The sequence below is a fragment of the Nerophis ophidion genome, linkage group LG16 (assembly GCF_033978795.1).
Source record: "Nerophis ophidion isolate RoL-2023_Sa linkage group LG16, RoL_Noph_v1.0, whole genome shotgun sequence".
Lineage (NCBI taxonomy): Eukaryota > Metazoa > Chordata > Actinopteri > Syngnathiformes > Syngnathidae > Nerophis > Nerophis ophidion.
This window is the reverse complement of record NC_084626.1, coordinates 30,887,892-30,902,206: the sequence shown is the minus strand read 5'-3', so window position 1 is coordinate 30,902,206 and position 14,315 is coordinate 30,887,892. Positions and strand designations below refer to the sequence as shown.

The 14,315-nt window shown below is 40.0% G+C and overlaps 1 protein-coding gene across 1 annotated transcript; it reads left to right on the top strand.

Moving 5' to 3' along the window:
• The first annotated feature begins 1,691 nt into the window (after nt 1–1,691).
• LOC133535250 (actin-related protein 2/3 complex subunit 4-like) lies at nt 1,692–12,671 on the top strand. The gene is made up of 6 exons (XM_061874909.1): nt 1,692–1,850; nt 2,327–2,445; nt 5,796–5,907; nt 6,093–6,188; nt 11,977–12,147; nt 12,234–12,671. The coding sequence occupies exons 1-6, from the start codon at nt 1,848–1,850 to the stop codon at nt 12,237–12,239; spliced, it is 507 nt and encodes a 168-aa protein (XP_061730893.1). The 5' UTR covers nt 1,692–1,847; the 3' UTR covers nt 12,240–12,671.
• The last annotated feature ends 1,644 nt before the right edge of the window (nt 12,672–14,315 follow it).

The window sequence follows — 14,315 nt, the reverse complement described above, 5'->3', positions numbered from 1 at the left end:
ATGTTAATATTTCATCATTGATGTATAAACTATCAGACTGCGTGGTGGGTAGTAGTGGGTTTCAGTAGGCCTTTAAGTTGATGATTACTTCTATGTGTAGAAATCTTCATTTATAATTGAATCACTTGTTTATTTTTCAACAAGTTTTTAGTTATTTTTATGTCTTTTTTTCCAAATAGTCCAAGAAAGACCACTACAAATGAACAATATTTTGCACTGTTATACAATTTAATAAATCAGAAACTGATGACATGGTGCTGTATTTTACTTCTTTATCTCTTTTTTTCAACCAAAAATGCTATGCTCTGATTAGGGGGTACTTGAATTAAAAAAATGTTCACAGGGGGTACATCACTGAAAAAAAGGTTGAGAACCACTGCCCTACACTTTAATTGTGTTGTTTCAAATAAAATAATAAATCTTATGAACTGACCTTTACCAGTGGTTCTCAAATGGGGTTACGTGTACCCCAGGGGGTACTTGAAGGCATGCCAAGGGGTACGTGAGATTTTTTAAAAAATATTTCTAAAAATAGCACCAATTCAAAAATTCTTTAGAAATATATTTATTGAATAATACTTCAACAAAATATGAATGTAAGTTCATAAACTGTGAAAAAAGAAATTCAACAATGCAATATTCAGTGTTGAAAGCTAGATGTTTTGTGGACATGTTCCATAAATATTGATGTTAAAGATTTATTTTTTTGTGAAGAAATGTTTAGAATTAAGTTGATGAATCCAGATGGATCTCTATTAAAATCCCCAAAGAGGGCACTGTAAGTTGATGATAACCGTATTTCCTTGAATTGCCACAGGGCATATAGTATGCGCCTGCCTTGAATTACTGCAGGGTCAAACTGGCTTCCCAAAATAATTAGCGCATGCTTAGTATTACCGCCTGGTCAAACTCGTGACGTCACGAGTGACACTTCCCCTGTCATCATTTTAAAAATGGAGGAGGCTGATTTCAATACCGGTAATTTGAAATCGCATAAAGGGAAGAAGATTAAGAGCTATTCAGTAGGATTTAAGGTCCAAGCTTACATCACACTAACATTTTTACTGCATACCTTTGGTAAGTGCCGGAGTGAGAAGAGTTTTTAAAATAATTAGCGCATGCTTACTTTTACCGCATGCCCTTTGGTAAGCGCAGGAGTGAGAAGAGGTTTTAAATTAATTAGCGCCCCGGCGGCAATTCAAGGAAGTACGCTACTTCTATGTGTAGAAGTCTTTATTTATAATTGAATCACTTGTTTATTTTTCAACAAGTTAGTTATTTTTATGTCTTTTTTTCCAAATAGTTCAAGAAAGACCACTACAAATGAACAATATTTTGCACTGTTATACAATTTAATAAATCATAAACTGATGAACTAGTGCTGTATTTTACTTCTTTATCTGTTTTTTTCAACCAAAAATGCTTTGGTCTAATTAGGGGGTACTTGAATTAAAAAAAATGTTCACAGGGGGTACATCACTGAAAAAAAGGTTAAGAGCCACTGCCCCACACTTTAATTGTGTTGTTTAAAATAAAATAATAAATCTTATGAACAATTTAAAGGTACATTATCTACAGTTTCAGCTGCAAAACTTACCTAACGACGATGAAAAAACTAATGACCCCTATTCCTACCGAATAGTTGACTATTCCGTTAGGGTACGTTCGGTCGTCTAAAGTGGTACAGTCAACGTGGGCGGAGTGGCGTAGCATTGACGACATCTACTTCCGTATAGAAAAAAGTTTAGATAAACACAAGCGCTCCCTTTCGTTTACGGAGCGTGTAGGATTCACGGAAGTGGAGTCACAGGCGTGGCTTAGCAACTTCCGTCTTTGAAAGCGCAAAAATGGTAAGCGTTCTCTTCAAAAGTGGGGTTTTATTTACTTTATTAATGCTCGTGTGCTGTTTGGTTAAGCTTTAATTAAAAGTCAACATACTATTGTTGTGTTTCTGTCAAACTGAGTCTCTTTTTGTGTCTTCAATGGAAGTGGCCCTATCACCGTATGTCTGACTATCACTATGTTGTTCCGTAATCTTCGCTCGTTATTATAGTGCACGACATAATATATTTATTTATTGTGTTTATTCAAATGCTGTATAAAGTAGTGTTATAAACCACGATAAATCAATGCACTAACATGCACCATTATTTACTATCATTAAAAATAGCATGTGCAATGGTTGTAGATTAAGGACAAGCGGTAGAAAATGGATGAATGGTGCATGTTAAAATCTAGTCATTCTCTCCCCCAAGATTGTGTTTAAATCCTCTCATTCCAGTGTCATTTTGCATAATTAATGCAACCATTGCAATTTGTTCTTTAGACAGCGACTCTGCGTCCCTACCTAAACGCTGTGAAAGCCACCTTGCAGGCCGCATTATGTCTGGAGAACTTCTCCTCTCAGGTGGTGGAGCGTCACAACAAGCCCGAGGTGGAGGTCAGGTATGTACCTCTGCTTTCCACAGGATTACACGCAAGTTGGAACCTGTGCAAACGCCGAGTAGGAATTCTATGAGGGTCGGGAAAAAGTGTACAATTAAGGTGTGAAGCAGGCAATACTATCTTAAAGGCCTGCTGAAATGAGATTTTCTTATTTAAATGGGGATAGCAGTCATACTTGATCATTTCGCGATATTGCCATATTTTTGCTGAAAAGCTTTTGAAGTTCGCAACTGGAGAAAAGCCCTGCCTCTACCGGAAGTCGCAGACGATGACGTCACCCGTTGATGGCTCCTCATATATTCACATTGTTTTTAATGGGAGCCTCCAACAAAAAGTGCTATTCGGACCGAGAAAACGACAATTTCCCCATTAATTTGAGCGAGGATGAAAGATTTGTGTTTGAGGATATTGATAGTGACGGACTACAAAAAAAAAACGTGATTGCAATCATGTTGCATTGAGACGGATTCATATGTTTTTAGAGACATTTACTAGAATAAAAATGGGAAATCCCTTATCCTTCAATTGTGTTGCTAGTGTTTTAGTGAGTTTAACAGTACCTGATAGTCGGAAGTGTACGTCCACGGCCGTGTGTTGACGCGCAGTGTCTAGGGGAAGTCGACGGCAGCTGTACGGGAGGCGCAAGCTCCGCTGATATCCGCAAGTGGCGACTTTTTAACCACAATTTTCTCACCGAAACCTTGCTGGTTGACAAGTGGTCTGGATCCATATCCGCTGTGATCCAAAGGAAAGCTTCAACTCCGTGAATTTTAAACAAGGAATCACCGTGGGTTTGTGTGGCTAAAGGCTAAAGCTTCCCAACTCCATCTTGCTACTTTGACTTCTCCAATATAAATTGAACAAATTGCAAAAGATTCAGCAGCACAGATGTCCAAAAGACTGTATAATTAGGCCGTTAAAGCAGACGACATTTAGCTGTGTGTGTGAATAGCGCTCATACTTCCTAAAAACCCTTGACATCTTGTGTACACGTCATCATTATACAACGTTTTCAAGACGAAACTCCTGGGAAATTAAAAATTGCAATTTAGTCAACTAAAAAGGCCGTATTGGCATGTGTTGCAATGTTAATATTTCATCATTGATATATAAACTATCAGACTGCGTGGTGGGTAGTAGTGGGTTTCAGTAAGCCTTTAAAACTTTTTTTTAGCTCATTTTGAATGGATTTTTTTTTCGAGCTGAGGTTTATTTATGGCAGGGGTGTCAAACTAGTTTTATATCAAGTGGGCCGGACTGGTAAAATCACGGCACGATAACCTATCAATCAATCAATCAATGTTTATTTATATAGCCCTAAATCACTGGTGTCTCAAAGGGCTGCAGAAACCACAACGACATCCTCGGTAGAGCCCACATAAGGGCAAGGAATACTCACACCCAGTGAGACGTCGGTGACAGTGACAATGATGACTATGAGAAACCTTAGAGAGGACCGCATATGTGGGCGACCCCCCCCCCCCCCCTCTTATTAGTACAGCAATATATTTTTGGTACCAGTATATTGTATAACACAAACATTTAACCACAATTTTCATTTCACTTTTTATGATTTCAAAACTCTTGATAGCTTCTCTCGACTTCTTTGGCCCTTTTGCTCTCTTTCCACTCCTAGGCCACACCACCCGCAGTGCAGACGACATCACTGGTACAGCGTGGCAAAGTTGGTAGAGTGGCTGTGCCACCAATCTGAGGGTTACAGGTTCAATCCTCACCTTCTACCATCCTAGTCACGTCCGTTGTGTCCTTGGGCAAGACACTTCACCCTTGCTCCTGATGGGTCCTGGTGAGCGCCTTGCATGGCAGCTCCCGCCGTCAGTGTGTGAATGTGTTTGAATGTAGAAATACTGTCAAAACGCTTTGGGCTCCTAAAAAAAGCGCTATACAAGTAAAACTCATTTACCATTTACCGTAGACGCTCTCATATGTCATGATCTATGGCCCGGATCATGTTTTGTCATTTTATGTTAGTTTTGGACTCCCTTAGTTCCTGTTTGTGCACCTCGAGGTTTGTTTTAGTTTCCATGGGGATTAATTGGGTTCCCCTGCCTCTGGTTAGTGGTCAACATGCTCACCTGTTGGCGAACACTAATCAGAGAGCTATTTATTCACCTCTCTCGCGCTGGCTTCATTCTCTCACGTGCGGGGTCGCAGCTCACTGCGGGTTCGCAGCTCACTGCGGGGTCGCAGCTACTATATGAAGACGTACAACTCCGGACGACAGCGTAAGGTAGGAACATGATTTAATCCATAAATCATACACAGTACAACATGTGGGAAACAAACAAAAGGGATGTGTGCTGATTGAATACGGAAGCTAAGGCAAACCGCAGAAGAATTTTTTATTTTTTAATTAAAAAAAAATAAAAAAATGTTTTTTTTTTTTTTTTTAAACAACATAAAAAACACAAGGTACACTTACAATTAGTGCACCAACCCAAAAAAACCTCAATTTTTCATGACAAAAATCTCCCTTTTTCATGACAAAGGGGGAAAAAAAAAAATCAAATTATCATGCGTTGACCGGTCCGCAGCTACAAAAAGGTTGGGGACCACTGGCCTACAGCAAATGATAAAGCCAGGAAGAGTGTGGCGAGAGAGAGGTGAATAAATAGTTCTCTGATTAGTGGTCGACATCAGGTGAGCTTGCCGATCACTAACCAGAGGCAGGAGAAACCAATTAATCCCCATGGAAACTAAAACAAACCCAAAGGTGCACAAACAGGAACTAAGGTAGTCCAAAACTGACAGAAAATGACAAAACATGATCCGGGCCACGGATCATGACATCATATGCACTCTATTGGAGCGGTCTTGCAGACTTTTAAACAAATCATCGAAGCAACAAAATACGAATCAAAACTTTTTCTAATCAAATTAATCGATCAATCATTGCAGCCCTTTGTTGGATCAGCTGATTCTGATACCTTTTCAGAGACGGGACGTACACATATTATCTAGAACACAAGGAAGTGTTTTAAATGTACATCATAAATATCATAGACACCTCCCAAAACGTTAAAATTAAAGAGGTGGGATGAAAAGTATTGTCTGCTTTGTCTTTGTTGAACACTTGGTCGTATTACTATTATTATTATTATTATTGTTGGGCAACCGATTTACGTAACTAAAATGGGAATAAGTGATTAACAGAGAAATCAAAAAAAGCATTTCTCTTTTTTTTTTTTTTACATCCTGCAGGGTTTGTGTAATTGCAGCATTTTCCAATGTGTTTGTTTGGATGCTTTCCCTGTAATAATTACTGATTCCATTGTTGGTTGCTTTGTTTTAGTGAAGTCCAATGCTAAAACCATGTGTGACGTTTACAGGAGCAGCAAGGAGCTGCTGCTTCAGCCTGTGGTGATCAGCCGCAATGACAAGGAGAAGGTTCTCATCGAGGGATCCATCAACTCCGTCAGAGTCAGCATTGCTGTGAAACAGGTGACGCAATTGTCGATTTCTTTTATTTTCATAGAAATATGCCTTTACATTAGTACAAGCAAACTTAGCTTTGTGTCTTTAAAAAAAAAAAGGCAACAATTAAATACTGTACGTGTCAATCACAATGTCCTTTTTGTTTTGCCTTCTCTGTCTGATCTACATTTTAAAGATATTTGTGTCACTAGGCTGATGAAATCGAGAAGATCCTTTGCCACAAGTTCATGCGCTTCATGATGATGCGGGCGGAGAACTTCTTTATTCTGAGGAGGAAACCAGTAGAGGTGAGAAAACGTGTTTGGAGAAGTTAAAAAAAAGAGGATAAAATATTGCCTTATGTATACATGATTAACCATTTGAGGACATTCAATTTTAATTATTGCTGTGTTCAAAGCCAAATAGGACATATACTTTTTTTAAGGGCGTAAAGCATTTTATATATTTATTTTTGTTCAAAATTCTCAAGCATCAGTGATAGACAAACATTTCAAACATGTCATGTTTTTTTTCTAATATTTTGAACTTTTTAAAAGCCTTGTGATTTGATTATGTCTCATGTTTAAATTAGCAAAATAAATCCTGCAGAAGTATGCTAAACCATGTAATCAATAAATCAAATAGCATTTAAAGGGTTAAAAAAACAAAGCATATTTGCAATTTTTTTGTAGGACTGAAGTTGAAAGATTTGAGCAACAAAATATCGAAAGTGTTTTCATGTCGTTTGAAAAATGGCTTTGGGTTATTGTCAAATAACTGCTCGTGCATCGTACGCCTGTGAAAGAATTGGACTTTAAAAATTCGACATGGAAAAAAAAACCTTAAGGAAAAAACCATAATGGAGTAACACAAGAAACATGATGGCCAAAATACAGCCCAGATGTACCTCAATGATTAATTAGTTTAACAAAGCCTTAATAAACGCCAATAAATCAGTAAGAGGCCTTGCCAAATAGTGATTAGTGATCCCACTTTTAGCTCAACTGCGTTCCCCCTTAATTAGTTTATAATAGTAGGAGCTCATTATTAGTTTCTTATAGTCTGCTTTCCAAGCCACCAATGGTTCAGTCGTTCAACAGTCCGGGGTCTCCGCTGTCGTATTTTACGCTTCATAATGCGCCACACATTTTCGATGGGAGACAGGTCTGGACTGCAGGCGGGCCAGGAAAGTACCCGCACTCTTTTACTACGAAGCAACCCTGTTGTAACACATGGCTTAGCATTGTCTTGCTGAAATAAGCAGAAGCGTCCATGATAACGTTGCTTGGATGACAACATATGTTGCTCCAAAACCTGTATGGACCATTCAGCATTAATGGTGCCTTCACAGATGTGTAAGTTACCCATGCCTTGGGCACTAACACACCCCAAATACCATCACAGATGCTGGCTTTTGAACTTTGCGCCTATAACAATCCGGATGGTTATTTTCCTCTCTGTTCCGGAGGACACCACGTGCACAGTTTACAAATATAATGTGAAATGTGGACTCGTCAGACCACAGAACACTTTTCCACTTTGCATCAGTCCATCTTAGATAAGCTCGGGCGCAGCAAAGCCGGCGGCGTTTCTGGGTGTTGTTGATAAATGGGTTTTGCTTTGCATAGTAGAGGTTTAACTTGAACTTACAGATGTAGCGATCAACTCTAGTTACTGACAGTGGTTTTATGAAGTGTTCCTGAGCGCATGTGGTGATATCCTTTACACACTGTCAGTTTTTAATGCAGTACCACCTGAAGGACCAAAGGTCAGTAGTATTGTCGCTTATGTGCAGTGATTTCTCCAGATTCTCTGAACCTTTTGATTATTTAATGGACCGTAGATGGTAAAATCCCTAAATTCCTTGCAATAGCTCGATGAGAAATGTTGGTTTAAAACTATTTGACAATTTGCTTACAAAGTGGTGACCCTCACCCCATCCTTGTTTGTGAATTACTTAGCATTTCATGGAAGCTGTTTTTATACTCAATCATGGCACCCACCTGTTCCCAATTAGCCTGCACACCTGTGGGATGTTCCAAATAAGTGTTTGATGAGCATTCCTCAACTTTTTTAGTATTTATTGCCACCTTTCCCAACTTTTTTGTCAAATGTTACTGGCATCAAATTCTAAAGTAAATGATTATTTGCAAAATGTTTATCAGTTTTAACTTCAAATATGTTGTCTTTCTACCATATTCAACTGAATATGGGTTGTAAATGATTTACAAATCGTTGTAATCCGTTTATATTTACATCTAACACAATTTCCCAACTCATATGGAAACGGTTTGTATGTATTTCAGACTATTTCATCTATTTCTATTATCTTGGTGTGGGAAATAAAAACATCTTAATCATATTTTTCAAGGAACCCGTAAAATGTCCACTAGACTGGATGACGTGTTGCTTTCATTCATTAAATATATTTTAGGAAAAGATGAATAAAACAAAATTTTGTGAAAATGACAAAATATCTTGAACAATGTGTTGACAGGTTTTAACATGTTCAGGTACTGTTAAATTAGCAAAAAAAAAAAGTTGCAGCAATTTTATAAATTGCAGTCAAAAGATAACCAGTCCAAATTAGTGGACACCTGAATAATCACAATGTCCTCAAATCATGAAATCAATACTCAGGAACTTGACAGTTCTATTACTCCTCAGTTTTTATCCACATACTTTTACACCTGCGATAATAGAAAGAATAGACAAATCTGCATCGGCCGTGTGTTTTTTAAGGAGTTTTCTGCACTTACAAGAGCTAGCCAATGGGAGACAGTGCATGACAAGACGCATGGTGTCCACTGCAGCGACTTTGAAATCAAGAGCCATGCATCTAAGAGAAAACATCTTTGAAACATCTGTCTACGATCATTACCTATGAAAGTATTATTGTAGCAACAACATCTGCATTTGAGTGCGTTTATGAATATATTCAAATTGCCTTAACATGTCTTTAACCACTTCATTTAGTGGTCACTATGGAAGTTTGTAGAAAAATTATTTGCGAGCGTGTATCTCGTATGTGTAATCCATTTCACGTGCGTGTGTAAAACAAAACAACAATTTCTGTCTGTATTTTGATTGTCGTGTGTTTAAAAAAACAAAAAAATAGTTTGTGTGCATATTTACATGTGTGAATGTGGATCCCTCTTTTGGCTGTTTTTTTACACGTGAATTTTGCTGCGTAAAAGGATCTGTCTGTAACTCCCCCTTGCCTTTTCTTATACTCGCCACTAGTCGGCGCCTCGCAGCCACTCATACTTGTGTTGCCATTGAAGCCAATGAATGGACTCATTATTGCTTGCTGTAAACAAAAGTTAATGTTTTAGCAGTAGTTTAGTGGTCAGAAGTGTTTATTTACGCACAGACAAATCTTAATACGTAAACAACTTAAAACTTGCACACACGGATCGAATTACACACACTTTGAAAGATAAACAGACACACAGTACAGGTACACGTGAATTGGATTAAACACTTTGATTGATTGATTGAAACTTTTTTTCGTAGATTGCACAGTACATATTCCGTACAATTGACCACTAAATGGTAACACCCGAATAAGTTTTTCAACTTGTTTAAGTCGGGGGTCCATGCAAATCAATTCATGGTTACACGCACAGATTGAGATACGTGTTTGCAAAATATTTTGCTATGATAATACTTCCAGAGTGATTACTTTAAATCAGGCCTGTGCGATTATTTTGCCTCGAGGGGCCAAATTTAGAGAAAAAAATGTGTCTGAGGGCCGGTTTATCTATTTTTAGGAACACTAATACAAACCCTTATAATGTCTGAAAGCTAAAAACGTTATGACAGACCGCCTTAAACGGAATGTAATTGTAATTTTTTGTACTGAATGACACACCCAGAATGTACATGAAAATAAAAAATGTGGGATTTACAATATTAACTATGAAAGATAAAACACTGAAAATTGACAACATATGAGCGTCACACACCCTTTCGATCGACATATTTTACAATCAAGTGAAACGCAGCAAATATGCAACAAACACAGCAACATATGAACGCAAAGGGTAAAAAATAAACCCACCTACTATCTGATATATCACTAAGCTTTAGACCTTTGTTGTAAAAATCTCCTTCAAAGTCTGTCTTTGACACCCGCATTTCAGGCTGGCCGCTCTGGAAACACTCTCCGCCCACACTGCTTGGTGCGTCGTCTGAGCTGCTGTGACTTAGATTACCGTAGTAACTAATTAGATTACCATAGTAACTAGTATATCATGCAAAAGCGCAGATTCCAACCGTTAAAATACTTTCTATAGTTCAAGACTTACTTACGGTCATTAGAAAACATCAATGCACATCATAATGGCGGCTATAGTTTCCATCTTAAAGGCCTACTGAAATGAGATTTTCTTATTTAAACGGGGATAGCAGGTCCATTCTATGTGTCATACTTGATCATTTCGCGATATTGCCATATTTTTGCTGAAGGGATTTAGTAGAGAACATCGAAGATAAAGTTCGCAACTTGTGGTCGCTAATAAGAAAGCCTTGCCTTTACCGGAAGTCGCAGATGATGTGCGCGTGACGTCACAGGTTGTGGAGCTCCTCACATTGTTAATAATCATAGCCACCAGCAGCGAGAGCGATTCGGACCGAGAAAGCGACGATTTCCACATTAATTTGAGCGAGGACGAAAGATTTGTGGATGAGGATAGTGAGAGTGAAGGACTAGGAAAGAAAAAAAATAGGCGAGGGCAGTGGGAGCGATTCAGATGTTATTAGACACATTTACTATGATAATTCTGGAAAATCCCTTATCTGCTTATTGTGTTACTAGTGGTTTAATGAGATTATATGGTACCTGAAAGTCAGAGGGGTGCGGCCACGGGTGTGGTGACTGCCAGTGTCTCCGGTGGGAGGAGGTAATAGTCCGCAGCTGCAGGAGGACGCAAGCTCCGCTCATGTCTAGGGTAAGCGCCGACTTATTAGCACAATTTTCTCACCGAAACCTGCCGGTTGACATGTGGTCGGGAACCATGTTCGCTTGACCGCTCTGTTCCATAGTAAAGCTTCACCTTCGGGAATGTAAACAAGGAAACACCGGCTGTGTTTGTGTTGCTAAAGGCAGCTGCAATACACCGCTTCCCAGCTACATCTTTCTTCTTTGACTTCTCCTTTATTAATTGAATAAATTGCAAAAGATTCAGCAACACAGATGTCCATAATACTGTGTAATTATGCGATTAAAGCAGACTACCGTATTTCCTTGAATTGCCGCCGGGGCGCTTATTAATTTAAAACCTCTTCTCACTCCTGCGCTTAAAAAAGGCATGCGGTAAAAGTAAGCATGCGCTCATTTCAAAACCTCTTCTCACTCCAGCACTTACCAAAGGCATGCAGTAAAAATTTGAGTGTGATGTAAGCTCGGAACTGAAATCATACTGAATAGCTCTTAATCTTCTTCTCTTTATGCGATTTCAAATTACCGGTATTGAAATCAGCCTCCTCCATTTTTAAATAATGACAGGGGAGGTGTCACTCGTGACGTCACAAGTTTGACCAGGCGGTAATACTAAGCATGCGCAAATTATTTTGCGAAGCGTGTTTGACCCATCAGTAATTCAACACAGACGCATACTATATGCCCTGCGGCAATTCAAGGAAATACGGTATTTATAGCTTGGATCGGGCTGGAAGAACATGTCCGCTACAACCGGTGACGTCACGCGCACGCGTCATCGTTCCGCGACGTTTTCAACAGGATACTTCGCGGGAAATTTCAAATTGTAATTTAGTAAACTAAACCGGCCGTATTGGCATGTGTCGCAATGTTAAAATTTCATCATCTATATATAAACTATCAGACTGCGTGGTCGGTAGTAGTGGGTTTCAGTAGGCCTTTAAATATCTAAAAAAAATTATTTGGTAATGTCCGGCGGGCCAGATTGAAAAGCTTAAGGGGGCGCACAGCCCCCAGGCCTTGATTTACCCAGGTCTGCTCTAAATGGAATGGTAAAAGATGTGCTTATGCAATTTGAATACATACATAAAAACTGTCCACTCAATCGCAAGCTTACTGTCGACAACTTCTTCTTGTAACTCTTTGTGACACAGGGTTATGATATCAGCTTCTTGATCACCAACTTCCACACGGAGCAGATGTACAAACACAAGCTGGTGGACTTTGTCATCCATTTCATGGAGGAGATCGACAAGGAAATTAGCGAGATGAAGTTGTCCGTTAATGCCAGAGCTCGTATTGTCGCCGAGGAGTTCCTCAAGAATGTAAGAAATTCTTAAGTGCATCGCAACGCATTCTTTCTGTGCTTTTTGGTGTGGAGCCATTTTGTATTTTCTTTATTTCCCCACAGTTCTGATGACCGCCTACACACGCAAGCACGCAAAGTCTGTAACGGCCAATCAGGAGAGAGGAACTTTGGGTGCACACAGCCAATCAGTGAGGGAATAACAACGGAACATGACCTACTCAGTGGTGAAACCCGCCTATGCTTATCTCTGTAGTCCTGCATATCAGTGACTGTAAATAAAAAGTCACTTCCCTTAGCCCTTTCAATTGTCTGCCACTTTGAACAAATGCCCCAACAAACCAAGGCGGGTCCTTAAAACCTTTTAAACATGCTGATATCCACGAATACAGAGACTAGGAGTGTGTTCAAATGCAATTAAATAGATGTTAGTATTGTATGTCAGTCCGTCTGCCATCAGTGTCAATTTTGTCTTCAAATTCACACGTGGAAATTAGTCCCCAAAATGAATGTGTAAAGTTAATAAAATTCTAAGTGTTTCTACCTTCTTGTTAGGAATGATTTTTTTTTTTTTCAAATAGAACTTGAATTAGATTTGACGCATGTTCATCCATCAAAACTAATGGGAAGTAAATTTGCCTCTCATCCAAGTCGACTTCGTCAGTTCATGCTCATAGACTTAGATTGGTCAGATCTCGTCTTAGAATTAGATTGGTTATATCTGGTCTGGATCTGACCAATTTACGTCTATTAGCATGAACTGATCAAGCCTACGTTGATGAGGCGAAACGTCTTCTAAGACAAACCAAATAGTCCAGTTGTGTTTGATTGAATGTCCTGTGGTTACAATGAGGGCAGCACTGTGCGAGAGGGGTTAGTGCATCTGCCTCACAATACGAAGGTCCTGAGTAGTCCTGGGTTCAATCCCGGGCCCGGGATCTTTCTGTGTGGAGTTTGCATGTTCTCCCTGTGACTGCATGGGTTCCCTCCGGGTACTCCGGCTTCCTCCCACCTCCAAAGACATGCACCTGGGGATAGGTTGATTGGCAACACTAAATTGACCTTAGTGTGTGAATGTGAGTGTGAATGTTGTCTGTCTATCTGTGTTGGCCCTGCGATGAGGTGGCGACTTGTCCAGGGTGTACCCCACATTCCGCTTGAATGCAGCTGGGATTGGCTCCAGCGACCCCCAAAGGGACAAGCGGTAGAAAATGGATGATTACAATAACCTGGATGAATGCAAACATTCATAGACACAGGAAATAAATTGTGCATTTGAACCAATTTATCAATTCCTGGTACATGGGAATCAATACCGGTACTCGAGTCGATAGTACCAATTTTCGGTAATTGTATTAGATAAGAGTTGTACAGGAGCCAGATGAGGTGGTTCGGGCATCTGGTCAGGATGCCACCCGAACGCCTCCCTAGGGAGGTGTTTAGGGCACGTCCAGCTGGTAGGAGGCCACGGGGAAGACCCAGGACACGTTGGAAAGACTATGTCTCCCGGCTGGCCTGGGAACGCCTCGGGATCCCCCGGGAAGAGCTAGACGAAGTGGCTGGAGATAGGGAAGTCTGGGCTTCCCTGCTTAGGCTGCTGCCCCCGCGACCCGACCTCGGATAAGCGGAAGATGATGGATGGATGGATGGAAGAGTTGTACAAATTCATCCATCCATCCATTTACTACCGCTTGTCCCTTTTGGGGTCGCGTTGGGTGCTGGAGCCTATCTCAGCTGCAAACTCCACACAGAATCAAACCCAGGACCTTCGTTTTGTCAGGCACATGCACTAAGCCCTGTTCCACCGTGCTGCCCTATCCATTCATCCATTTTCCTACCGGTTATACTTGTCCAGTGTGTACCGCGCCTTCCGCCCGATTATAGCTGAGATCGGCTCCAGCACCCCCTGCGTCCCCAAAGGGAATAAGCGGTAGGAAAATGGATGGATGATTGTAAATAGATGAAAAATGTACACCGAACCAAACCAGAAACCGTGTCCCAAAATCGTGATATTATTCGGAGCGAGAATTTTGCGAACCGCTCCTCCACTCCCAATCCCGAGGTCCGTCAATCTTTTTCCGAAAAAAATGAAACCACACCGACAGCTTATTCCAAATGTCTTCATTCTTCTTCGTAGAGTACAGTTTACAGCAGGCGAGTAACAAATAAGTTAACATGATAAAACAA